We start from the raw sequence: 27,501 nt of genomic DNA, 5'->3' as shown, positions 1-27,501 counted from the left end.
GGCACGGCCCGGGCACGGCCCGGCCGGACAGAGCGGCGGCCGCGGGGCCATCGGCGGGGCCATCGGCGGGGCCATCGGCGGGGCCATCGGCGGGGCCATCGGCGGGGCCATCGGCACCATCGGGGCCATCGGCGGGGTTTGCTCGTCGCCCGTGGACGCCAGAGAGGTCTCGGGGCAGCCCGGGGGCCCGGGCGGGTTGGCGATGTCGCCGTGGTCGCCGGCCGGGGGCAGCACAGCGGGACTTTGGCCGTCGCGGGGAAGGCGGGAGAGGTCTGAGGGGAAGGGGGGGTCCCGCCTGTACGGGGAATAACTGGGGGAGCTCAGTCCTCCTATGTGAAAAATGCGTATTTTATGATTGGCTTTTCGCAAATATTCAAATGAATATTATATGTGTTATGTCAGAAAGTTATGCTGTATTAATTTTCTTAAGTAGTGTGTTAAATCTAGTTTTGGGGTATTACGTAATGTCAAAATAGAAACTATGCTATGTGAGATACTTTTTTTTAAAAAGAAAGGACTTGCAGCGAGATAGCAGCCACAGGACACCTAAATCTTTCAGAGAAAGAGAATTTATTGCTTTCCTATCAGAGGAAACGAACTTCTTCCTGCCTGCTCAGCCCTGAAGACGCCGTCAGGATTCAGAGGAAGAAGTTGACACTGAACAGACTCCTTGGTTTGAATGAAATTTATGCATCATGTATGAGGTGTATGAATATGCAACAGGTTATTGTTTTTAAGGGTGAATCCTCTCTTAAAGTGTGTCTTTTTTCAGGCTTATTTTGCCCAGAAAAAGGTACCCAGATGTCCGTAACTCTTTGTTTGTATTGTCTCATATTGTCCTAATCCAAAATATCGAAGTTATTATTACTCTAATTATATTGCTCATTTTCTAACCATTTTATTACTATGAAACTTTTAAAGATTTAAAAAACAAGTGATTGGCGTTTTTCACATCCTGTGACCCCCCGGTGTTGTAAATGGCTCCCCCAGAAACATCAGTACATGGGATGTTGTGTGTTGGGCACTGTGTGAAAAACACCAATCACTTGTTTTTAAACTTTTAAAAAATTGTTATAAAACAATTAAATTGTTTTATAAAACAGTAATATAATTAAAGTAATAAAAATTTGGACAATTAGGATTTAGGAGAATAAGAGACAATAAGAACAAAGACTTATGGATGTCCAAGTACCTTTTTCTGGGCAAAAGCATTGTGATGGTTGGTGGGCATGGAAAGCTGGCCTGGGCCCCTTGCTCAGGGCTGGTGTCAGTGCCCAGAGCCAGAGGGGATCCCTTGCTGGGGGCTGTGCCATGGCCACCTGCCCTGTGCCGCGCTGGCCGCTCGGGCACCAGGAACCAGCAGCCAAGGGCACTGCCAGGGCCAAAGGCCAGGTCAGCCAGACAGAAAGGGTCAGGGCTGGGCACTGTTTCCATGGCAACCGGCACTGGGGGGGACACCTGGGGCACCTGGCCTGGCAGTTGCCATGGAAAGCCCTGGCAGGCACTGAGGGCACAGCCCCTGGCACTGAGACACTGCTGGGCCGGGTGCTGAGCACAGCGCTGAGCACGCAGAGATGGTTTTGTTCTTGCTGAGCTGCAGCACAGCCAAGGCCTGTCCTGCCCCTCGTCCAGCCACGCTGGGGAGGGGCTGGGGCTGCGGGGGAGCTTGGCAGGGGACACAGCCAGGACAGGTGACCCCAACTGACCCCGGGCACAGCCCAGACCAGAGCACATCATGCTCAGGCTATGAAGGGGGGAACAAGGAGCAAGGGGGCAATTTTGGAGGGAGGCTTTTTGCCTTCCCAGCTAACACTTAGGCAAGAGGGGGCCCTGTTTCACCAGTGGGCAGGGTCACTACCAAAGACACAGACACCAACTGAAGGAATTGTGGCATTTATATCATGCACAGCTGCAAAGCATTACAAAAGGATGAGCTCAGCAAAGCACATCATCATTAGCAAAGAATTACAAAAGGATAAGCTCAGCAATCCATCAGAACTCATCATTACATTTTGATGACTAACCCCTTGGTCAAACACTAGAGGTGTTTGTGGCAGACAAAGATTCTGGCTGACTATCAAGGTACACCTTACACACATCAGGAGTACTTCAATGACACCATTCTTCATTCTTTTTTCTCAATCTCCTTGGAGTTAGGAACAAGAATTCTGTTGTCCATGGAGCTGGCACCTTTTTAATTCCAGAATAATGCCCCCAGGCCCTTTGCTGTTCAGCTTTACCATGTTGTCTGGGGCTAACAAGGCTTGGGGGGGCCCTTTCCCCTCTGGCTGGAAGGGGCCGGGTCCCAGTCCCTGAGGGGCTCCCAGGCTCCTGGATGCAATTCCTGTGCAAGTCCCTCAGTGTCACAGCAGCCTTCCCATGGAGCCCCGTGGATCAGAGCATTTGCCAAAGGGGCCCTTGGGGCAAACAGGGAGATTTGGTCTGGCAGCATGTGTAAAACAATATCCTATCACATTATTATTATTATTTCATATGTAGATATACATATCGATATACATATAGACAGATAAATACAGACATATATATATAATATATATATATATATATATATATAAATACACAACTATATATATATATATTAAGGTCTTATTATACAATAAATGCATATAGTTAGTTATCATAGTGATATTTCACTGGCACAAATGCAGCTGAGCTCAAGATTAAAACCTTCTGCTCTTGCTCCATGTGGGAGCATTCCAACAATAATTGTTCCTTCTGAAGGTGCTGTTTCCAATGGACTCTTAACAAATTCATCTTTGTCTGCCCAAACCCACAAGTCCTTTTCCTTTTCCATGTGCAATTTTTGGATGCATTTGAAGACATCCAGGGCTGCAGCTTCTTTTACCCGACTGCCCCACTGCTCCCACGGGGCTCCCACCTCAGCCCACTCCAGAGCCAGGGAACTCCAGGGAAGGGCTTCCCATCTGGGAATTTCTGATGGCACTGATGCCTCACATTGACATTGAACAAGTGACATTTGGTTGGGATCTGGCCAGACTGGGCCAGTTTGGTTTGACCAGTGGCCAAAGTCAGCACCAAAGACACAGACTCCAGCTGAAGGAATCAGTGTCATTTCCTGCAGTTCAGAGCAGCAAAGAATCACAAAAGGAGCAGCTCAGCAATGCACCCAATCATCCCCACCAAAGATTGCCTGCAGTGATTAAGAAAGATGCAGCAGCATTTACCCTCAGCCTTTGCCATCCCCCAGATGCGCACAGCAGCTGGGGAAGCTGTCACAGCCAAGGGCTGCAGAGCCACTCCTGGGCACTGGCAATTCCTGCAGGTGCCTCCAGCCCCAGCTGAGGCTCCAAGCCTGCTGGGAGAGGGCCCAGCTCTGACAGTGCTGCATGAACAAACTGACAGCACTGCTAGTGTGCCAACATCTGCTTTCATCCTCCTCTTGGCTCCCTCCCAAAGCCTGGCCAGGCCTCAAGGAGGAGCCAAGGCAGCTGACTTTGATCCTTCAGCCCCACACAAGGCCAGATGTCAGATTTCATGGCCTTCTCTGGCTTCTAAATACACAAAGGTCCATCCATGTTTCACTAAGGAGTGGCTACATCTATCACAGTGCTAATGACCATGCATATCTCAGCAGGGAGCAGATACAAAGATAACCTTTGCTTGGAAGGTTCCTCCAGAGGCCACCTTGGGCTCAGGGCCTGCTGTCCAGGCCTCACTCAGGGCTGCTGTCCAGGCCTTGGCACTTCAGGGACGTGCTTTAGTGCTGGGCTTGGCACTGCTGGCTGAGCGGCTGCACTGGGTGAGCTCAGAGGGCTTTTCCAACAGAAAGGATTCTGTGATTCCATGATGATATCCGCTGCATTCAGCTGGGGCTATTTCAGCAGCATTACTTTGCTCCAGAAGTTCCCTCTTGCCCAGCTCCTGTGGCCTGAGGCTTCAGCTCCTTCAGCTGCTGGTGCTGAGCTGCTCATGCTGAACGAGAGCACTCGGAGAGACGAATCCAGTCCATCCAATTCCTTCTGGGACACACAGAGGGGAGGCTGTGCAAACAGGAGCATTGTTTGCTGTGGCCTCCTCTCTGCCCTTCACGCCTTTCAGCGCTTTGAAGCAGCCAAGAGCTTTCTCCAAGAGTGCAATGGAGCAGCTGTTCCTGCTCGCGGGCCTGGCTCTTCCCAGTCTCTGCCCTTGCCTGCTTCTGTCCCTCTTGCTGTGCCCTCTGCTCCCCCAGGGCTGGCTGGCTGCTGCCCAGGACTGTGGCACTGGCACAGATCCAGTGCTCCAGAGCCTCCTTTCTGTGCCCTTGGAGCTGCCTGGGCACAGCAGCCTTTTCCATCTGGAAGCTCCCCATGGACAGGGAGTGCCCAGCTCCGTTCCTTGCACAGCCTCCAGGAGCCCAGGGCTGCCATCTCAAGTCCCTGCTGGCACTGGGGGCTCCCAGGTGCCTCAGGCTGCTGTGACACCGCTGCACACGGGAGGGAACAGGGGCAGGGGCTGTGCTGAAAGTCAGCTCCATCTGCTGCTGCTGCTGCTGCTGCTGCTGTGGGGTCATTTGTGCAGCCCTGGCCCAGAGTCAGGGATCAGATGCTGCCAGTCTCTTCCAGCCCTGGCTGCTCAGAGGTTGGGCCTTGGAGCCTCAGGTGGCCAAAGGCAGCTGCTGCTGGGCCCTCTGTGTGTGCCCGTGTTCAGCAGTGCTGCTCCATCAGTCTGTGCCCAGCAACGGGGAAAAGCCTCAGCCCTGCAGGGCCAGGAGCTGCCGGGCTCTGCCTGAGCAGCTCAGCCAGCAGCAAGGGAGCTGCTCCACACAGGAACCAGGAGCAAAGGACACTCCTTTTGTAGGATATGTTTTCTATTTAAAGGAAAAAAAGGAAAAAGAAAAAAAACTATATAAAATGTGAAAGATGAAAATAAAACCCAAGTGTTAGTGAAAAACTTCTGAAACTTTGCAATAAGAGGTAAATGATCTTTTTTAAAGGGGAACTCAGTTATTTACATTGTAAATGTACTGATGGCATGGATCCATCTTACTGATCCCAGCAGCCTTTGAAAAGATTTTGGGCTTTGTTTCCAACATTGCCATTTGAAATTGTGCTCAAAGCAAGAGGAAATTGCTTTGTGCCCTTCCCGCTGCAAGCAGGACTGGGAATGGAAACTCTGTCAAAGCCCAAATCCTTTAGAAGATGCCCTTCCTTCTCAGCCTGGGAAGGAGCTGCACATTCCCTTTGAAACTGTCAGGGATTTCTTAGAGACACAAAGTGCCACTTAGGGCTTTTTGCTCTGGTTTGGCAGTGCAGAAGGGCAATTCTCCATCCATCAGCTCCAGACTGCACTGCCTCAGGAACACGGCCCACTCGCCAGCTTTGGCCCACTCAGGCACTTCTAGACGAGGAAGAAAGTGCAATTGCACAATTCCAGCCAATCAAGAAGGAGGAATGGGACAGACAAACACCCTGTGCAGATCCAGGCGTTCAGCTGGGACTGTGGAGAGTTTGGGTTCTTGCCAATTGGATGTGTGTCCCCAGCTGCAATCTCTGGGCCTGCAGCAGAGTCTCACTCAGCTGCCAAAGCAGAAAGCTCAGGCGCTGTGCTCGCAAGGGGCTCGTCTGATGCAAAGCTGTCAGAGCAATGTGAGGGCAGAGCCAGCCCAGCTGGGCCCAGGGCTGAGCCCAGCAGAGCCCTGGCAGAGCCCAGAGCAGCCTCAGCAGCCGCAGAGCCCGGCTGCAAGGAGAGAAAGCAGAAAGTGCCCGTCAGCTGAGGGCTCCTGTGCCCTTGTGCCAAGGCCTGCGGTGCCCAGGCCATGCTGGCTGTGCCCAGAGCTGTGCCCAGAGCTGCCCATCCCTGCTGCCTTTGGCAGCAGAGCAGGAGGGCAGGACATGTGCCCAGCCTGCAGCCAGCCACGGCACATCCAGCCCTCAGCAGCTGCCCAGAGCAGGATGCTCCTGTGCTCGCTGCCATCTCCCAAAAGCTCTGATCCCACCCTGCCAAGCACACCCGGACCCACCTCACGCCAGCCACGGCTGCAAGAAAAGCTGCTCCCAAACCACGTCCTCAGCCTTCTCCAAGGCCACCGCCCATCCACGCCACAGCTGCTCCCAAGCACTTCCCCATCCACACTGGACCACCTGGAACGCTTCCTCTGGAAAAACAAACAACACATTCTTGAAAAGAGATTAGAGACAAAAAGGGAAAACAAGAAAAACGGGAAAAAATCTTATCTCTGTCAGGGCCTTGAGGAAGGCCCAACTCCCACATGGTAGGGAAAAACCCAGCCATGGCTGAGGGAAGCCCACACTTTCTCACTTCCACCCTGCACTGCCCCCCAAAATCACCGTGATCCCAAAGCAAACAAGGGCAGTGCAGCAGCCCAGCCCTTCCTTGCCTGCAGAGCAAAGCAGCCCCTGCACAGCTTCTGGAGTCCCACCTCTGCTCCCACCATGGGGCTTTGCTTGTGTCGGGCTGGCTGCCCCAGCCCCAGCCCCAGCCCAGGCCACGATGGCTGCTGGGGGCTGTTGGCAGGGCCAGGAGCCCACTCCCATTTCGTACCCACCCCAGCCCATGCCCCAGCCCTGCCAAAAAGCAGCTGGGCAGGGACTGAAGAATGAGTTGCATCTGCCCCAGCAGAGGGGGAACCTTTGCTTCCCAGCCAGGCTGGGCCATGCATTATCTGGCAGCATCTCCCCGGGTGGGGACTCATCTGCAAATTCCCTGTGGAGTCTGGCTTTGAAGAAGGTGCCAGAATCAAAGTCCATCACCTTCAGCCTCCAGTGGCCAGGCTGAGGAAGAGCTTCTCATCCTTGGTGCCATCCTGGCTGTCTCCAGCAGCAGCAGCAGCAGCAGCAGCAGCAGCAGCAGCAGCAGCAGCAGCAGCATCCCCACCCGGTACAGCTTCTCCAGGGGCTCCTTCTCCTTCCCTGGGGGCAGACCAGGCTCTCAGGGCTCTGCCCAGGGCCCCAGCTGTCAGGGAACCAGCACAAGCAAAACCAGCTTGGATGGCGGCCACCAGTGCTGGGCAGAGCAGCTCAGCTGCAGCACAAGGGCTGCGTGTGCCCATCTGATGAGCCCTGGGCAGTGACATAGGCAGGAAAAAAAGTCTGGGTTCCTTTGCTTCTGATTGCCAAGGCATGTGTGGAGCTGCAACTTACCAGGGCCCTGCATCAAAGTGTGCCTGTGGCTCTCTCCCTTCTTCTAGGGCCGAGGAATATCCTGCACCCAAGGATCAGAGAACAGGTCTTCTAATGTGGGTCTGTCCAAGGAGTTCACGGATAAACACCACCTGATCAGATCTTTGCACTCTGGGCAGAGAAAGCAGAAAGTGCCGGTCAGCCAGAGAAGGCTCCTGTCTGCTTTGCCCCACTATTGCCATGCCCAGGCCATTCTGGATGCGCTCAGGGCTGGGCCTAAACTTTCCCATCCATTCCCTGTTTTGGAGGAGAGCAGGACATGTGCCACCTCCTCAGCAGCTGCCAGAGCAGGATGCTCACGAGCCCGCTGCTGGCTCCCAGCACTGGGATTCCCCCCGTGCCCAGAGAAGAGGATCCACCTTGAGAGAGCCCTTGTGGCAGCGGGAGCTGGCCCCAGCTGAGGTTCCGGCCCCTCCTGAAAGGGTGCTCCCCGCAGACCATCTGGTGCAGCAGGATGCCCAGGGACCAGATCGTTGCTGCCTCGCCATGGTACCAGCCAAAGTGGGTCCATTCCGGGGGGCTGTAGGATGGTGTTCCTATGGAATACAGATGGAGTTCAGCAGGGGGATGCTGCTGCTCCCAGAGCCTGGCCCCAGCATCCCTGGGCCTGCGGGGGCTGCCCCAGTGGCACACAGGGTGACCACTGCCCTCTCGCCAGCACCTGGGACTTGTGCACAAACTAAGGCTTGGAAAAGAAGCCACTGGTGTCAGAAGAGGGCAGAGGAAGCCCTGGCTAAGCCTGACCATGACATGCAAAGGAAAAACCCTCTCTGTGCTGGGGAAAACATGCCCTTTTCCTCCCTGTCTGCATTGCCCCAAAAATATTAGGAAGCCAAGGCAAACAGGGCGAGTGGAGCAGTGCAAGCCCTTCCTCTCGCCTGCACACCAAACTGGCGGGGGCACAGGTTCCGTCCCCCTCTCTGCTACCCCCACCCACGGGGGTTTTGGTCGGGCTGGCTGCCCCAGCCCAGCTCCAGTCCTGGGCAGAGTGGCTGGCAAAGGCTGCCAGCAGGGCTGGAAGATGGCTCCCCACCCAGCCCTGCTCTAAAGCAACTCAGCTGAAGACTCAGTCCCCTGACTGGCAGCAAAAGGGAGAATCCCCGCTGCCACAGCCAGCTTGGGCTGGGAGATGTTGGGCCATGAGATCCCGGGACCAGAAGTACACCCTTACGTGGGCTCACCTGCAAAGTGGGTGTAGGCGGTCTCTTGCAGGTAGGTGCCACAGCCAAAGTCAATCAGTTTGGCCTGCCCGGTGGCCAGGTCAAGCACGATGTTCCCTGGCTTGATGTCCCTGTGCAGGACCCCGCAGCTGGTGCAGTGCCGCACGGCCTCCAGCACCTGGCGGAACAGCTCCCGCGCCACCTCCTCGGGCACGAACCGGCATGCCCGAATGACACGATGCAGGTCCAAACACCGCTCTGGCCGCTCCAGAACCATCACGATGTCGTTGGGGAGCTCAAGCCACTCCAGCAGCTGCACCACGCCGGGGAAGCCAGTGGACACCTTGTCCTGCAGCACGATCTCCAGCGGGGCCCTGCTGCCGTCGGGCTGCGGGAGGAGCACGATGCACTCAGTGGGGCCGATGCCGTGCCAGGCCTGGGGAAGCCCTGAGCCAGCCCGGGATGCTCTGCGCCCTGCGCTGCGCCCACGCCCGCTCCCCCTCGAGGCGTCCTGGCGGCTTCCACCGTGCCGGGCCTCGGCTCATCCCCGCCCGGCAGCCCCGGCTGCTGCCGCTGGCCCCGCTCACTCACCAGCTCGCCCCAGTGCCGGACGCGGTTCCGTGGCACCCTCTTGATGGCCACCTGCAAGCCAAGGACACCAGCGGGCTCAGCTCGCCGCCCGCCCTGCCCAGCCCCATCCTCCTCCTCCTCCTCCTCCTCCTCCGCCCCCTCGTCCTGCGCCCGCCGCCGGCCCCGCCGCTCACCGGGACGCCGTCCGAGAGCCGCGTGGCCGCGAAGACGCTGCCGAATCCTCCGCGCCCCAGCAGCGAACCCAGGCGGTAGCGCTCCTGCAGGGCCTCGGGCGCCGTCCCTGCGGGCGGGACGCGGCTGTCAGCGCTCGGCCCGGGGCCAGCAACAGCCCCCGAGCGCCCCTCAGCCGCCCCGGGCCGGCCATGCCCAGGCCTTCGCTCCTCGCAACGCGGCACGGGAGGCTCGGGGCCGGCGGCCGCGCTGCCGAGCGGCGGAGCTCGGGCCGGGGAAGCCGCAGCGGAGGCGGCGGCAGCGGCCGCGCCGCCTGTGTCCTCCGCGGGCCCCGGGAGGGGCCGGGGCCGGGGCCGGGCTCGGGGCTGGAGCCTGCCTCGGGGCCGGGGCCGGGCTCGGGCCAGGCGGAGGCGAAGGGCGGCGATGCCGCCCCCGCACACGGCACTGATGCCCGCCCAGCAGCGCCACCGCCAGTAGGGCCAGAGCCGGGCGGAGGCGAGACCGCGGCGGGACGGGCGGGGCCGGGCACGGGGCAGCCCCGCCCGGGGCCGGGGGCGGGCCGGGGGCATGGCCCGGCCCGGCAGGGGGAGAGGGAGGCGGGGACACGAGAGGGAGGCGGGGAGAGGAGAGGGACGCCGGGCAAGGGACCCCGGGAGAAGGGTGCCCGACAACAGGAAAGGGAGACTCAGAGACAGAAAGAGAGAAAGACCAAGAAAGAGAGACAGAGAAAGAAAGAGAGAAGGAGAAAGATCGTTATAGATTATCTGCTTTTGCTTCTTCTGTCGCTGTTGCCGCCGCTGCTGCCGCCGCCGCTGCTGCTGCCGCCGCTGCCGCCGCTGCAACTGAAGCACCGGGGCCGTTCGTCCCCGTGTTCGTTCCCCGCTCGCCCCACGAGCCCCACGTTCGAGCCCCGCGCGCCCCGGGCACAGCCCCTGAGTCTGTCCAAACACGGCAACTTTGCAGCCTTGAGCCCAGGTGCAGAGCCCTGACTCCTGCACACTGGCACAGCAATCCCCTCGCTTGCTGCTCTGCATTGGCCTGGCTGAGGGGCAAACACTGGCGGGACGCCTTCCCTTGGGCTAGGATTCCTACCTGAGCCCAGCACTGCACTTACATCTCCAGTGTTGCCTTCCAGTAAAAACAGGGGAAGCAAAACTGTGTGTGGCTCATGGTACTTTAGAGTGTCTAAAAATCACTAAGCCACTGATCTTAGAGGTGCAGTGCATCTGGAATTATTGGGATGGAGTAGTGCAACATGGAAAAGGGGAGCACAGAAATAAATAGAGAAAAATATCTTGGATTGTTTCTTTCATTTTAATTTCACTTCTGGAAAGCTGTTTCAGTTTTCCAGGAATCTTCTCCTGTCTGCTCTTGCCAAGAATCTCTCCTGGAGGACAAGCTCAAGCTTCTGTCACACGATTTGCCACCAGGAAATTATGCCACTGGTGAAGTTTCCATTGTGACTGTTTTGCTGGTTTAGGGCAAATTTTGGGAGGAAACCTCCAAAAAGGGTCAGTCTAGAAATCAAGTTCCAGTGGCCTCTCCTCCTACTAGTTCAGAAAAAGACTTCCCTCGGGAAAAGTAATAAAACCCCAGTTTATTTATCAAGTAAAGTATTCACAAGCATGAAAAATGAATAATACTAAATAAAACCTCTGACTGTGCTGAAGAGATGGCAAATTCAGAAAGTCCTTTTTTGTGGGTTGTAGTTGGCTCACTCGGTCTCTTCTAAGTCCCTCTGGTGCTGGAATGCAGCGTCCCAGACCTCGGTGGGCCACAGGTGTGAGCTGCAGGTGTTTTTCTGGGTTTTCAGTCCAGAGCAAGAAAAAGGAAAGTCCCAGTCCCAGGAACTTCTCTGCCTAAGCAAGATAAAACCAAATTGCTGGACCTGGGATGTGAAGGCATCGGGAAATTTCCAAATCTGGGCACTGGCGCTGCCAGCAAACACCAGATCTGGATGGTGCTGGAGCCAGAACCTGCAAATTTCCAACTTTTGACCTTTTGTGCCAGCAAATCACTGGACTTGGGCTGTGCTGGCACCAGGAAATTTCCAAATCTGGGTACTGGCACAGCAAACACAAGATGTGGGCAGTGCCAGAGCCAGTAGCAGCAAGTTGCCGGGTTTTGGATTTCTGTGCCAGCAAATTGCTGCCCTTGGGCTGTGTCAGATTAGGGAAATTTCCAGATCTGGGCACTGGCGGTGCCAGCAAACACCAGTGAAACCTTCTGGTCCTCGTCCGGACCATTGGCCAGTGGTTTCCCTGAGAACCAGCTCTGGCCACTTTACAGACAGAGACTGCTTTCATCTGCTTGTCTGGAAACAGAACTTTAATGCAGGCAAACACAACAAACAGGACGGCGTGCACAGTACACAGAGCAAAGCAGAAAAAAGCCTGGGCCCAGGGTCCAGCAGGGATATTTATCCATTTATATATGGGGAGGGGTTAAGGTGGGATCTGAGGGAAGGATCCAAGAGGAAGGAAGGATTATGAATATTACAATTTTTGCAGTAAAATTAACCAACGGTAGCAAAGAGAACGCAGAACTTTCTAGTAACAATCTGCATAACTGAACAAGAGGATTATGGGCGGGAGCTCCTGCTGACCCCAACTAAAGAGGGTTTTCCCACGGCCTTAAGCTGAGGTCTCCTTCTTCTTTTAAACCAACCCCAACACACCAGATCTGGGAGGTGCCGGGTTTTGGCTTTCTTTGCCAGACAATTGCTGCATTTGGGCTGTGCTGGCACAGGGAAATTGCCAGATCTGGGCACTGGCGGTGCCAGCTCACCGCAGATCTGGGTGGTGCCGGTGCTGACACCAGAAAATTGCCAGGTTTTGTCTTTCTGTGCCAGCAAACTGCTGGACTTGGGCTGTGCTGCCACTGGGAAACTGCTGGATCTGAGCACTGGCAGTGCCAGCAAACACCAGATGTGTTTGCAAGGTTTTGGCTTTCTTTACCAGAAAATTCCTTGACTCGGGCTGTGCCGGCACTGGGAAATTCCCGCATCTGGGCACTGGTGGTGCCTGCAAACACCGGATCTTGGCATTGCCAATGACGGTAGCAGGGAATTGCCAGATTTTGGCTTTCTTTCTCAGAAAATTGCTGGACTTGGCTCTGCCAGAACGGGGAAATATCCAGATGTGAGCCCTGGCAGTGGCAGCAAACACCAGGTCTGGGCGCCTGTATTGGCATCAGGAAATTGCCGGATTTTGGTTTTCTGTGCCAGCAAATTGCTGGACTTGGGCTGTGCCAGCACTGGGAAATTTCCGGATCTGGGCACTTGTGCAGCAGGCACCAGATCTGCGTGGTGTGTTGTAGTGTGTTTTCATACATTGTAATACTTTGTGATAGTTTAGGTTTTGAATCCCCGTATTTTTCCGAAATGGCTCATCCCAGATGGTACCCCCCTCCCTTTCCCTGTGTAATCCTTTGCCCTTGCTGAGATCATCCCCAAATCCCCACCCTGGCTCTCTGTCAATCACTCAGCATCCCATCCCCTCCCTCTAGAAGCTTCGGTCCAGGATGTCGAGTGATGAGCCAGAGGCCAGGGGTCAGCCCCCCAAGCCTTGCCCCATACGCTGTCCTAAATGTCCATCCCCCAGTACCCATCCCTTAGGGGCACTTCTTGGTTAGTCAAATGTTCTCTACTTTGGGTTTCCACCTCCCTTTAAATGTAACCGTGGCACATCTCCCGGGCTCTCGGCAGGAGGCCCCTGAGGTGTAGGGGCTCTTTTGGGACACCTGGAATAAAACCTTGGATTAACCCCTGCTAAGAGTCGGCCCTTTATCTTCTACCGCTGTCTCTGGTGTCTCTTGTGCTGCAAAGGCGGCCAGCCCAGGTGCCCTCAGTACCCTCGGGGCACAGAGAGTGTCTCCCCGCTGTCGGCCGTGTCGGGGCTGCCCCCGGTGTCTGCCGACTCGGGACTGGCCCAGGGTTCCTGAGAGGCTCCCAGAGAGACAGAGACAGTGGTGCTGGTGGCAGCACTGGGAAGCTGCCGGGTTTGGCTTTCTTTGCCAGAAAATGGCTGCATTTGGGTTGTGCCAGCACTGGGAAATTGCCAGATGAGGGCACTGGCAGTTCCAGCGCACACCAGATCTTGGCGGGGAATGTGCTGGCACTGGAAAATTTCCAAATGTGACCTTTCTGTGCCAGCAAACTGCTGGAATTGTGCTGTGCAGGCATCTGAAAAATTCCGGATCTGGGCACTGGCGGTGTCAGCACACACGAGATCGGAGTAGTGTAGGCACCAGGTATTTGCCTGCTTTTGGCTTTCTTTGCCAGCAAATTGCTGGACTTGGGCTGTGTGGCACAGGGAAATGTTCAGATCTGGGCATGGGCGGTGCCATCAAACACCAGGTCTGGGTGGTGACAGTCGTGGCACCAGGAAATTGCTGCGTTTTGTCTTCTTTTTCCAAAAAACTGCTGCACTTGGGCTGTGTTACAACCGATAAATGTCCAGACTGGGGTACGGGTGGTGGCAGCAAACACCAGATCTTGGCATTGCCAGTGTCAGCAGTGGGAAATTGCCAGATTTTGGCTTTCTTTACCAGAAAATTGCTGGACTTGGCTCTGCCGGAACAAGGGAATTTCCAGATCTGGGCACTGGAGGTGGCAGCAAACACCAGATCTGGGCGGTGCCAGACCCAGTAATGTTGGAAATGAATTTGTAGAGAATTTTTAAGGTTTGATAGAAGGTTTCTATAATATGTATGCAAGTGTCACAATCCATCCTTACGAACGGGTTTTGTGATGGTTCGTGGGTTGATCTCAGAGTGCAAAAAACACCGGCACGGTACAGGGGGCTGCAGTGATAATCAAAAGAAATGTACCTTTATTGAATAACCACAAGAAAATGCATTGGGGAGGAATTGGGGAAAAGGGAAAAAGAGGGAGGAAGAGAAAGGAAGGTATAAAGCTACCAAACATAGAAAAGGCGCAGTCCTTTGATGTCCAGCCAATGGAGTTCACCAGGTCACGTCTGGGGAGATCTCAGGGTTGCAGTTCATCCGAACTCTTATTATACTCTTTTTGTTAATGGGAGAAGGGGTAAAACATGAAACTGAATCAAAGGTAATCTATTGTATTTTTGGGGGAAAAAATGGTATTTAGAGAAGGGTACACACAGTCCATGTTCTCTGCAGTGGGTGAGAGCCATTGTCTTCTTGGTCCACTGCTCGCACCTGCAACATCCATCTTGCTTTGGTTAGCTTGCCTCCCCCACACACCTCCCCCAGGTTAGGGGTCTCAGTCCCAGTCCTTGGAAAGAGTGTGGGGGGGCCTTTTCACATAGGGATTTCATGTCTCGGTCATGGATGGAGAGGCCTTGTACATCTCAGTCTGTCTGTCACGGCCGTTGTAAGACAAGTGAGGGGTCTTCTGTGGGGGACCACCCAAAACTCAGGAGAAGTCCAGCCAGGCCGAGAGGTGGGACAACTTCCAAGGCTATTGTTGCAAAAAGGCAAGGGGCCCCCTTCTTCCTTTCACTGGGTTCAGTGTAGCATACAGCAAACACACCTGTGAACAATAGCTTAGCAATGCCAGCAGCTGTGCTCAGGTCTCGGGGCCCTTGGCATGTAACTTTCTCCACCAGGGCCAGAAACTTCAGACAAGGGGCTTTTCTTCAGTGGTCCCCAATGACGATTGGGAGGCAGATGAGAGAAACTTTGGACAGAGTCTCACACCTACATTACATGGACGACGTACTAATCTGTGCTTCCACCAAGTCTAACTCAGACACAGCACTTTCCAAGACTGTCACAGCTGTCGAAAGCGCGGGGTTTCAGATAGCTCAGGAAAAAATCCAGCTATGGAGCCCATGGAAGTACCTCGGGTTTTTAATCACAGGAAAGACCGTCGTGCCTCAAACTCTGTCCATCAGCGAGCACCCCCAGACATTAAGAGACACGCAACAGCTGTGCGGCGTCATCACGTGCATCCGACCTCTCCTGGGCCTCACCACAGAAGAACTGGCACCGCTCTTCGACCTTCTACGAGGAGACGGCGACCTGGCTTCCCCACGCTCGCTAACGCCAGAAGCCTGGGAGGCTTTGGAGAGAGTCGCCAGCGCCATCAAACACCGCCAGGCACATCGGACAGACCGGCCCCTTCCCCTCAGCCTCGGTATTTTTGGTAAGTGCCCAAACTTCCATGTGCTGCTCTTTCAGTGGGATGATACTTCAAAAACCCCACTCATCATCATCAAGTGGCTTTTTCTGCCGCACCAACCACATCAAACAGTTACCACCCCACCAGAACTTGTAGCCAAACTTATTATTAAAGGCCGACATCACCTCCAGACCCTTGCAGCTTGCGATCCGGCGTGCATTTACCTCCCTTATACTTTGGAACAATTGGATTCTCTATTACAAACAAATGAACATCTGCAAATTCCAATAGACAGCTATCCCGGAAAAACTTCAATTCATTATCCTCAACACAGGCTTTTTAAAGATTCACTTCATTTGGCCCCAAAATCAGATAAAAGTAAAACTCCACTCAAAAAGGCTATCACGGAGTTCATTGACGGTTCAGGCAAATCTCACCAGTCAGTGTTCACCTGGAGGGACCCGGACACTCCGAAGTGGGAGTCTGATATCCAGGTTGTTGAAGGTTCCCCCCAGACTGCAGAACTTGCTGCAGCTGTGAGGGTGTTTCGAACATTCCAACCACCCTTCAATTCAGTCACAGATTCTGCATATGTCACCGGAATAGCAGAGCGGGCAGAGCGTGCCCTGCTCAAGGAAGTCCAAAATAAAAAATTCTACAGCTTGCTCTCTGAATTAAATTGGTTCATCTCCCACGGAGAGCAACCTTATCTCATCCTGCACATCCCGTTGCACACAGAGCTGCCAAGATGCATCACTGAGGGCAGCCGGAGAGCAGACTTGTTAGCAATGGCAGCAAGTGCCACCCACATTTCCCCCGCTGCACCACATGTCTTTCAACAGGCTCGTCTAAGCCATGCATTCTTCCCTCAGAATGCTCCAGCTTTAGTAGGTCAATTTAAGATTTCCAGAGACCAAGCCAAGGCAATTGTCTCCACCTGCCCCAATTGCCAATCCCTCGCCCTCCCTACCATGGGGACAAAACAAAGAAAATTACAGTGACAACTAACTTGACCATTCATGTTTCTATCAGTGCTCAAACAGTCAATACCTGACTCACTGGAGGACCAGATGGCCACTCCCAGGACACCCCGAAATACCTTAACAGCTGCTGCCACCGTCACTGTGCTCCTGTGCATCCAAACAGCGGTTGGATGGGTCGTGCCACAACCAACAGAAAACCTATGGGTCACACTGGGGAAATCTCTCAAGCAGGATAACTTTTGCACAGCCATGGGAGGTGCAAAAGACCCGCTGTCTACATGTCTGGTGGGAATCCCCCTGTCACCAAATGAATATGCCTGTGCAGGTAAGAAGCCCACCCTGGTAGACACCTGGGACGAGTGGATGAAGATCTTACCCCATGCACCACAGGAGCTCCAAGAACTAGACCTACCGGGCTCCTCAAAGCGACTTCTTGTGTCAACTTTTTCTACGAGCCACCCCAACAAAATTGGCATGAGAAATCTGAACCACAGATGATAGTGAGAAAAGATATATCACCAAATGATAAGAGATACAATGATGTTGACTGGTGCAATTATACTGCCAAAACATTATCTAAGTCCTCTCCGTTTCCCAGAGTGCTTCCCAAGGGAGTGTTTCTCATCTGTGGTGACAGGGAGTGGGCAGGGATCCCCTTGAAGATCAAAGGGGGCCCCTGCAGTCTTGGTCAGCTTACTACCCTCACCCCAAACACTACCCAAATTAAAAATTGGAAACAAGAAACTCAATTGGTGCCCCAGAAAAGATCGTACTCCCAATTCAATCAAAATTGTGATGGCCAAATTTATAATTGGGGAAGATGAAGAGGGTCGCTGTTTCCATCTTTCTACCATGGGTTGCAGCTGCGAAGGCCCTCGGTGAGCTTTCTCACCTGGAGTGCTGGCTTAGTAAGCAGACCAAGGCTACATCCGCTGCCTTATCAGACCTTCTAGCGGACGAGGAAACCACCAGACATGCCACCCTTCAGAACAGAGCGGCCATTGACTTCCTGCTGCTCTCCCGTGGCCATGGTTGTGAAGATTTCAAAGGACTTTGTTGTTTTAACCTGTCATGGAAAAGCACATCCATCCAGGCCACCATCAAACAAATGCAAGAGCAAATGAAGATTCTTCTTACTGAAAATAAAGTTGTGGACATGATGGACAAAACTCTCATGCAGTGGAGTGCTCCTGTGTGGGTGCCCCCATTCTTAAAAGTTTATTGTGCGTCCTTCTCATAGTTGTTATCGTTTGAGCAGCACTGATGTGTTTTAAGAAAAGAATTCACAAAAGACTGGGAAATGTTTATTTAATAAATAAAAAAGGGGGAGATGTGAGACACAGCCATGGAGAAGACAAACCTGGGATGTCATTGGAGAACACCACTGTTTAAGGTGAGAGACTGGTGCAATTCCCCATGGTTCTTTGCTTGTTAATGTGAATGTGCTGTTGTCAATCGACTGCTGCTCGTCCCCCAGTTCCAGAAAGTTCTGTACTCCCCGTTCCTCCATTGGCTTTCCCTGAGAGACCCCTCCCACTCTGCTCCCCCATTGGTGTGTCCCGTGTCACCCCACCTTAACTCCAGCCCTGACTCCCTTCCCCATTGGATAATTTGTACCCCGAGCCCTCCTGCCTTCCTCCAGTTATATACCCTGGCCCCAGCCCTGCTCCTGGCTCTTTGCCTCTGGTTCCCTTCAGCAGAGGTTGTGTTCCTGCTTGCTCCTGTTTCCCTCTTCCCCCTCACTGCAGCTGGGTCCTTGGATTTTCCCTTACTAAACCCAGCTGGATCTGCTCTGCGAGGAGTCCTCTCGTCCCTCTGGTGAGGCTTTGATTGCACCATCCGGGCTCAGGCGTCTGCTGGGCTGGGGCAGTTGTCAAGGCAGCCCCAAGTGGAGCCGCTTTCGGTGCTGCAGGTGCCTGACAGCGCCTGCCTGGGGAAGCTGCTCTGGCCACCCTCAGCAACCAATTCCTTTTCCCAGGCAGCAGCTCCCAGCGTCCTCCTGCGAAGCCCAGAGAGAGAGGGAGCAGCTGCCCTCAGCCCTGTCCTTTACCGCATCCCAATTCTCATGTAATGTCCCCCCTGGGAGAGAAACTGCCAGAGAAGAGAAGTGCGACCAGATCCCCTCCTCCCCTGAGCTTGAACACTTCTTTTGTTTCTTAAGGACCCAGTCTTATCAGAGCAGTGGTATTGCACTGACAGCTGGGACACCAGCAGGGGATCACCCCACAGTGCACCAGGCTCAGCAAGGTCTCCTTCCCCCCTGATTCCACCAGGCCGCTTCCCTTGGCTGTGGTTTTGCTGGATAGTGGGTCAGGACAGTGAGAATCTCCTTCATCCATTCATTCACTGTTGAGGGTCCTGCAGACACTTCCTCAATTTCTCTCCAAGGTGACCTCAGAAAACCAATGACATCACAACTCTTGTCCATCTGGTCAAGAATGTCCCACGGGGACACTCTGGTCTCTCCTCCAAGGGCACAAAGCAGCAAAATCCCTGAGGAAAATTTTCACATGTGGGCCCTGCGCCTCCTTGGGTGAGTTCCAGAGCAAACAATCAAGGCAGTGGCCTGAAATGTTTTCCCAGCTGGGCCATAACACTTCTCTGATGGATGCACATTGTCCCTGGGGAAAGAGATGTGCAGAACCCTTCACTAATGCCCTGGAATGTCAAACAGGATTCACAGCCATGGACAGGTCTCAGGAACCACTTCACTGTGGATTTTCCTTCCTGGAAGCCCAAGATGTCTGAATGTGCTCCTGGTGCCTCAGGGCCTGGGTAAACAGGGCTTGTCAGAGAGGCTGGCAGGGCACCAACACCCCTCCTCCTCACAGGGCACCTCTGTTACCCCAATTAGCTCTGAGTGGCTGCCTGGGGACAGGTGCCCACTTCCCCATGTCCCTGGGATGGGCACATCCTGCTCAGGGCCAGTGCTGGCCTGGGCCCAGAGCCAGGGCCATGACCCAGGTGCTCTGGGAGGGCTCGGTGGCTGCAGGTGTGACAGGATGAGGGGCAGGGCAGGGCATATTCCCCTCGGACAGTGCTGTGGGCATGGAGCTTGGTGAGGTTTGGCATCTGCAGGGAAAGGGATATCGGGTTGTGTGGATGTGGGAATTGTCACTCGTGAGGCATTCCCCAGGCCTCAGCCTTGTCTGCAGGTGCTCAGCATTGCCCAGTGCTGCCCAGTGTCTGCAGTGGCTGAGATGCCAATCAGCCACCTGATCCCATGTCCCTTGTTCCCCTTGTTCTCCCACATGTTGGGTTTGGGGCTGGGCTCAGCTCTGGGGTGTCCCCCAGGGAAAGCTCTGGGAGGGGAGAGGCAGCAGGAGATGGGGGATCTGGCACTGGGGGCTGTTGGAGGATGGATTGTGTTGGACTGGGGGCTGTCCCCACAGGGTCCCCAGGTGCCTTTGGCTCCCTGCCTGCCCCCCTTGGCCCCCCAGGTGCCTGGGCCCTTCCAGGGGCAGCTGCCCCGTGCAGGAAGCTGGAGGGATGCCGGGCAAGGGGGCTGGATCCGTGCCACAGGTGGGGTGGGGTGGACTCTGTGCCAGGGCTGGGCTTGTGGCCAGGGCTGGGGGCTGTGCCAAGCCGGGCTTTGGCCTGGGGGCTGGCAGGGAGGGTGCAGGGAGGAGTCCCGGCAGGGATAAAGGTGCTCCTCACCTGCTGCAGCCTCAGGCAGCGCTGCCCAGAGCCAGAGGAAGATGAAGGTGGCTGTGCTCAGCGTGGCTCTGCTCTTCTCCATCCTGCTGTGCCCCCCGGCACAGGCCAAGGTGAGGCACCAGCCAAATGCTGTCCCCACATCCTGCCCTTTCTGGCCTCCCTTCCCACTCTTTTGGTCCCTCCTCTGTGTCCCATTCAGGGTCCCCAAACGCCCTCCCACTGACCATTCCTGAGGCCTTTCCTTCCATGTCCCCCCTCAATCCTTTGCCTTTCTTCCTGGCCATTGTAGCAGGGTCCTCCTATAGAATTCCCTGACTCACTCCCCATACTCCAATGATCTCCCAGTCCCGTTGGTTTTGTCCCCACCTGTCCTCATTCTTCTGTCCACACCAAGTCCCTCCCTTTCCCTCCCATGTCCCTACACCTCAATTCCTTTCTCCTCCCCTTTACCTCACACCCTGCTCCTTCCACAGCCCCAGCCCTGTCCCCTGGGCCCTCAAGTGACCCCAGATCAGTGTCTTTGGGTCTCCCCCCACCTCAAACAGATCTCCTTGGAGGCCCTGAATTCCCATCCCTCTGCCTGCGCCCTGCTCCCTGCACCCGTGTCCCCCCCAGCCCCACAAGGTCCAGTCCAGACCCAGCCTTTGTTCTCCTTTCCAGGCACTCCTGGAAGGAACCCAAGATGATCTGCGGGAGGTGAGTGGGCTGCTGGCATGGGAGGGCATCCCCTCAGGGCATTGGGGGGCAGTGGTGTCCCCCCATCCCTTGCTGGCACCGGGGACATCCCAGTGACCAGCGAGGTCTCCTGGTCTCTCTGCAGTTGGATTTAGACAATGTCGCGGTCCTGGAGACGCCTCTGGTGGGTACCACGAGTTCTGCCGCTGTCAGAGCCTCCCCTTGCCTGGCCAGCACAGCCCAGGCCATCCCAGTCTGTCCCAGCAGAGCCCAGTGCACCCCTCCTGACAGCCCAGACAATGCCCTGCCCCAGGGCTGCTCCCCAGGGAAGCCTTTGCCCAGGGCCCTGCTGCATTCCCATCCCTGTCAGCCCAGGAGCCCCTGGATGAGCCAGGACACAGCCCCTGCCCCAGCTGTGCCTCTTGGCCAGGAGCCCAGTGCTTCTGGGCAGCAGCACAGCAGCTCCTGCACCCCATTGCTCCCACAGCCCCTTCCCCAAGGTCCCCCTGCTCTCCCCTGCCTCCCAGTGCAGCCCAGTGCCCCCAGTGTGTCTCTAACGCTGCCTTTGTCCCCAGCCCCCTGTGGCTGAAGAGCTGCGGGCTCTCCTGCGGCAGAAGCGCCTGGCTGCCTCTCTGGATGCCTAGGTGAGCCGTGCCTGCAGGGACAGGGCTGGGGACAAAGCCCAGCCATGGCCCAGTGGGCTCCAGAGGTCTCCTTCTGGGCTTTGTCTTTTAGGCTTGCAAGGACCAGTGTCCTTTTTCCTCTCCAGTGGCATGAGGAGATGATCATCCCTGCAGGAACCCCCTGAACCCTTTGAGCCCTGGGCCATTTCCCCTGAAGAATAATCAATCAATAGTCAATAAACCCTTTGAGCAAAGCTTTGCTCTGTGTCTGTGTGTGTGTCCGTGGGTCTGGATTTCCTCCTTTCCAGTGGTCTGGGGAAGTCAGGCCAGGTCTGGGCTCTGCTGCCTTGACACAGTCTGTGCTTTCCCCCAGACAAATGGTGTGTTGGGAGTTGTGCAGAGTCCAGGGGGAGTGGGTTGAGTAGGGGGTGGCTGTGCAGGTGGTGAGAAAGGCTGTGGTTCACTGTGAGAGAAGTCGGCATGGCCTGGGTTTAAAAGAAAAAAAATAATTTAAAAAAAACCCTTTCTTTTAAAACCTTTTCTCCCTGTGAGAAATGACTGTTCACGTCTCAAAATTTTGAAAGGTCTATTAAAAACTTAAGAAAACTTACAACCAAAGGACTAAATAAGGAAAAAGTGACAGTGCTGGGAGCCTCCCCCACTTTGTGGCTGGTAACCACGTGGCTGGCTCATCCACACAATGGCTGCTCTCCCTTTTATATCCTTGCTGTTGCAACAGGCAGCTCTAGCTCCTCCCAAAGGCTGTCTCTTGACTCTTGGTCGCTGTCCATTGGTGCAGACTGCTTTCTTGGAACTGGATTGGAGCTCAGCTGTTGCTAAGCCGTGCCTCTTAGGAACAATCTGCCCCTCCCCAAATGCCCGCACTACCAAGATCATCCCGGGATAACAATGCTGGGCGGGGAGACACATTGCAGTAACATAACTCTACATCTGTACAACTTCTCTTAACATACTTACCATGTTCACCCTCTAATTGGGAGAGCCAACCATCTCATTACTCATCTCTAACACTGGGGCATTCACATTCTCTGAAAAAAATCCCTCCGCCCACGATTTTTCTCCTGGGAAGCTGAGAAGCCTCAGAGGAAAAGGAAAACAATGCTTATCTCATTTGCTTCTCCTGTGTTGGGCTGATGTGCAGAATGTGTTTGGAGATGGTTTACTCACAGGTGATTGATTGGTCACTCAATCCCCTGGTGTGTAAGTGCAGGAAAAGTTGTTTGTGAGAGATAGTTTTCATTCTTCTATCAAAGAGTGAAAAAACAGTTTATGCGGGTGGCTAGTGTTTATCACAGTCCTAGAGCTCTTTTTCAGGGAAAGTAGGTTGTTTTGCACTGCCCTAGAGCTCTTTCTCAGGAAAAACAAGTTGTTTTTCACTGCTGCACAACTCTGTTCTCACAAAGAGTTGTCAGCTTTCTCATGGCTTCTGTCGGCTCAGGTCAGGATTCAGTTTGTCAGCCTTTGGCTGCTGTTTCACCACCACAGAAAACATCATTCCTGTCCCAAAAAATAAAAGCAGCTGAGACGCAGCTCACTGCCTTCTAGAAGGTGAAAAGGGATGCAGGTGCCTGGGGGCCCAGCAGAGAAATGGCAGTATTGGAAATGTGAGAAGCAAAGTTTTATCCATAGAGGCAGTGCCTGACCTCAAGGAAGACCTTTCCTACCAATCAAGACTTCTTAGGGAACACCCTGCTTCAATATCAATTAGAAAATAATGTTATATTGCTTCTTATGAAAAGAAAACTAATGAGAGAAAATCTTGAAAATGGGGGAAAAAAATCATTTAAAGTAATTGCTCATTGAAATCTTTTTCATTAATTCCACTCCTGACAAAATTAATTCTTGAAAATAATTCTGGTAGAGGTGCAGCTCCTTTGGGCTTTGTGCACTCTGAGGAGCCCCATGGGAGATTTGGTGCCAACTCCATGAGCCTCAGTTCCTCAAAGGAGATGTCACAAATGCCCAAGGAAAAGAAGTGCAAAGCAAAGGCAGAACACACCTTCCAGGGCCCAAGATAATGTTCTCCTCCCCACTGGATTTTTGCCCTGGTCAGATGGGACGGTCCGAGGGTGAGGGAGACTTCCTGAGCAATCCTTTGCTCTCCGGGCACTGATCAGCTTGATGCCTGGAGAGGCTCCCTGGAACAGAGGCTGGGCAGAGTTAAAGGAATAAAGTAGGGATTTATTACAAGGCCTTCAAAGGATTCCCCTTGAGCAGAACAAGAGCCCAGCCAAGGCTAGACTCAAAATGGATGACTGGTCAGGGGTTTTCACACTTTTATAAGGTTTGGTCCATTTAAATATTGGGGTTAAATGTCCAATTCCAGCCTCAGGTGATGCAGTCCCATCCTCCCAGTTTGCTCTCCTAAATTTGCTGTTGTTTGCACTTTTGGGGCCTGAAGCTGCAACAGCATCTGGTTCTGGGGCTGGAAAAGGATTGTTTTGTCTGACTACACTGTGAAGAGAACTTGCTAACACTCTGTATGAAGTCCAGAGTTACAGACTAATGCAGTACAGAATCTGGAGATATGACAGCTAAAACTGAAGGCATCAGCCTGTTCCATGTTCCCTTGGTTCCATGGGGTTCCACAGCGTCACAATGGCCACTTGTTCCCATGAGGTTCCCCAGTGTCACCGTGGTGTCCTTGGACCCACCTGGTCACAACCGACCCATGGTTCCATGAGGTTCCGTGGTGTCACCATGGTCACTGTCAGAGGCTGGATGAGATCAATGTCCTGAGACACCGTGGGATGAGCTGTCAATCAGTCACACAGTGGGGACAGTGCTAACCCAGCCCTGATTGCCTGAGCCATCAGAAATCCCACCTGGGGGCAGGCCCACAAAGGCCCGGGGGCTTAAAAACACGGAGCACAAGGTCAGCCCCTGGTATGGACTCTGCCTTCTCCTGGGGTTTGTGTCTCACCCACACTGGAACCCTAGGAACTGATAGTCATATGTGTGTCTTTCTATAGAGCTTCTGTCTTTCTGTCTCTCTCTCTTTCTTCTCCTTCTAATGCTCTTTATATGAACCATTCTTTGGGTACCTCAGCAGCTTACGTGTTCAATGATTTCTAGGTTAAATGAGCTAAGTTAATGAAGTTACTGCTATGAAAAGTGTTTTCTGTGTAATTGGATGTTGCATTAAATCCTCTTCCAAAATTTCTTGTGTTTTTGTACTTTGCCAGTAACATTTTGTGTCCTTTTGACCTCTTGAGAATATCTGGCTGGTGTTCCTCCTGTGCACCAAACTCAAGTAAAGGAGCCTTTGTTTACCTGCAGCATTTCAGTGTTCTGGGCTGTTACACCCCACAGGCTCACAATGGCCTCTTGTTTGCACACTGGCCCCTTGGTTCCATGGGCCCCAACAGTGCCACAATGATCCCCTTGGTTCCACAACTTCCCAGAGTGTTGTAGAGAATACATTGTTAAAGGAGTTAATAGAAAGTTCCAATGATAGGTATAGATTGTTTGTTTAATGTGTTATAGTTATGTAAGGTGCCGGTGTTAGATTTAGTTGTTTTTTTAAAGGTCTTAAAATTATGTAAATCCCCTTACTGTTGGGTATTCCCCCCGCTGCTTCCACTCTCATCTAAAATGGCAAACCACCCAAGACCATAAAGAAGATGATTACGGCACCTAATCAGCAAATATGAAACTCCCATAAGACTTAGCAGAAAAGGATTACATAACAAAAACCCCTAGAACAACCAACCACCATGCAAATAAAGAATCAAAATACCACCTCTAAACAAAGAGAACATAAGTCAATATCAAAGATCCTGGTCAGAACTTTTCGCCTTCATCACCCTAACCAGAGTGGGCCAAGAGCAGTATAAAGATTATGAACCTGAAACCAACAGGCGTCTACTCAGAGACTCTCGTGAGGAAAGAAGACCCAGCTCTGCTGGAGGACGGAGCTGACCTCCTCCTCCTCCACGCCCTCTGGGGAGGAGCGGTGGTGTGCGCACACCCCATGGGTGCCCTGCCTAGACTGTTTCCAGTAAAGCTGAAATCACTAAAGAGCTGCTCACGTGCCATTCATAACAGTCTGGGCGACTGGTCCAGGACAGGCCACACCCGAAGAGGACTGAGGGCCTGCGGGATATCTGGCCCTATCTGGAGCGGTTGGCAGCAGCCTAGGACCAAAGAGTGTGGAGGAGCATGGGTAAGTGAAGGCGGTGTCAGGAGTAGGAGGCAAGCGAAAGAAGTGTGTGTGAGACGGGGCCCGGCAGCTCGGAGCCCCGAAGCAGCTGTGGGCCTCCGAGTACCGTGGTTCCGGACTCCTGCGAGGGGACCGGCCAGAAACGGAGGGAAGCAGGAGAAGCCTGAGTGAGTGAGACGCCTCCCAGGGGGATAAGGTGGGCCCCCCTCCGGGCGTGGGAGGAATAGAAATGTGAGTGGCACGCAAGGGGTCGGCCTTCCCCCTTCAGGCTTGGTAGGCGCCCTCAGGGCGTGCTGAGGGTGGCAGACGAATTGGTGAGTTGGCACGCAAACCCCGAACGGAGCTCCGGGTGCGGGGAGGATCGGGGCAGTGTGAGTCGCGCACAATCCCTGGAGTGGGGGGACACGGGTCCCTACCGGGGTTTGGGGTGCCCCGAGTACAGCAGCAGCACTGAGTAGAGCCAAGAGGGCCCCAGTGCCCAGGCTCGGACGGCGGTGCTGGGGGTTCAGTGTGCCGCGGTTCAGGTAGAAACCGTAAACCCACTGGAGGCCCCTGGGGGCATTGGGGTCACAGGGCAGGGCTGGGCTGGGCTTACAGGGCAGGGCAAGGCTGGACCTGCCCCTTCCTCCCCCCCACACACAAAATGTTTGGAGCCAACAATCTCTTCCAGTCTGTCACAACAGGCAGTGTTGGAGGTGCAATCCCAACTGGGGCCATGGGCACCTTGCTGAGAAGGACAGTTCTTTTCCATAGGAAGGAAAGCACAGAGCTCCAAAGTTTTGGAAGGCAGGTGAGAGCCTTAGTCGGCCAAGGCCAGCCAGACTTGTCAGTAATAGCAGATTGTGGATTTAGGGAATTTTGGAGGTGGAAGCCCAATCTCGGCCATGGGCACCTGGAGATGCAGGACAGTTCTTTCCCATGGAAGTGAAGCATGGAGCCTCCCCAGTGTTTTGGGGACAGATGAGAGGTGAAACCACTGCTAGACAGACTTGTCCTGGCGATATTCCTATGGGAAGAATCCCTGGGCTGAAGGAAATTTGGAGGTGAAATCCCAATTCTGGCCATGGCTGCCTGAAGCATAAGGACAGTTCATATCTATTGGGAAGGAAAGCACAGAGCCCCAGTGTTTCAGGAGCAGATGAGAAGTGACTATCAACATGCAACGGTCCCTTGGACCAGTCAGGCAGCCCATGGGAGGCCAAACCAGCCAGAGCTGTTCTGTGTTCCCTTGGTTTTATGGGGCTCCAGAGTGTCACAATGGTGCCTTGGATCCATGGGGCCCCGCAGTGTCATAGTGGTGATTTGATTCTATGGGTTCCAGCAGTGTCACCGTGGCCCCTTGATTACAAGACCTGCAGTGTCACAGTGGCCCCTTGGTTCGATGGGGTCCCACAATGTCACAGTGGCCCCCAGGTGTCATAAGGCCCCGCAGTGTCACACTGGCCCCAAGGATTCCATGAGGCCTTGCAGTGTCACAATGGTCTCCGTGGTTCCCCAGGCCCCACAATGTCGTGTGACTCCTCTGTTCCATGAGCCCTGCAATGTCACAATGGACCTTTGGACCCTGGGGCTTTGCTGTGTCACAATGGTCTCCTCTGGCTCCACAGTGTCACAATGGACCATTGATGACAGGAGGCCACTCTGTGTCGCCCTGGAGCTTTGGTTCCATGCAGCCCTGCAGTGTCACAATGGACCTTTGGTTGCATGCAGCCCTGCAGTGTCACAAAGGCCTCTTGGTTTCACGAGGCCCCACAATATCACAATGGTCCTCTTGGTTCTCTGGGGACCCCCAGGGGCACAATGGTCTCCATGATTCCATGGTGCCATCAGTGTCAAAATGGCTCCTTGGTTCCATGACACCCCAAAGTGTCATAATGGTCTCCATGGGGCCATGAGGCCCCCTGGTGTCACAATGGACCCTTGGTTCCATAAGGCCTCTCAGTGTCACAGTGATACCTACATTCCATGGAGCCACACAGTGTGAGTACAGTCCCCTTGGTTCCATGAGGCCCAGCAATGTCACAGTGGTCTCCATGATTCCATGAGGCCCCACAGTGTCACAATCGTCCCTTGGTCTCACAGGGCCCCACAGTGTCACAATGGTCCCTTGGTCTCACAGGGCTCCTCAGTGTCACAATGGTCCCTTGGTCTCACTAGGCCCCACAGTGTCACAATGCTCCCTTGGTTCCATG

At 54.2% G+C, this 27,501-nt stretch overlaps 1 protein-coding gene across 1 annotated transcript; it reads right to left on the bottom strand.

Moving 5' to 3' along the window:
- Window positions 1-7,583: 7,583 nt before the first annotated feature.
- LOC139604386 (serine/threonine-protein kinase pim-1-like) lies at window positions 7,584-14,276 on the bottom strand (the record flags this gene model as incomplete). Its single annotated transcript, XM_071455556.1, has 5 exons — window positions 14,264-14,276; window positions 9,085-9,191; window positions 8,810-8,962; window positions 8,342-8,708; window positions 7,584-7,696 (listed from the first exon to the last, which is right to left on the bottom strand). Coding segments are annotated over exons 1-5 (753 nt in total), but the record flags the coding sequence as incomplete, so codon positions are not given.
- Window positions 14,277-27,501: the final 13,225 nt, after the last annotated feature.

The sequence above is a fragment of the Agelaius tricolor genome, unplaced genomic scaffold (assembly GCF_023055355.1).
Source record: "Agelaius tricolor isolate 1412-34295 unplaced genomic scaffold, bAgeTri1.0.p SCAF_50, whole genome shotgun sequence".
Classification (NCBI taxonomy): domain Eukaryota; kingdom Metazoa; phylum Chordata; class Aves; order Passeriformes; family Icteridae; genus Agelaius; species Agelaius tricolor.
Note: the sequence above shows the minus strand (reverse complement) of the source record. Positions and strands in the feature narration are given on the sequence as shown.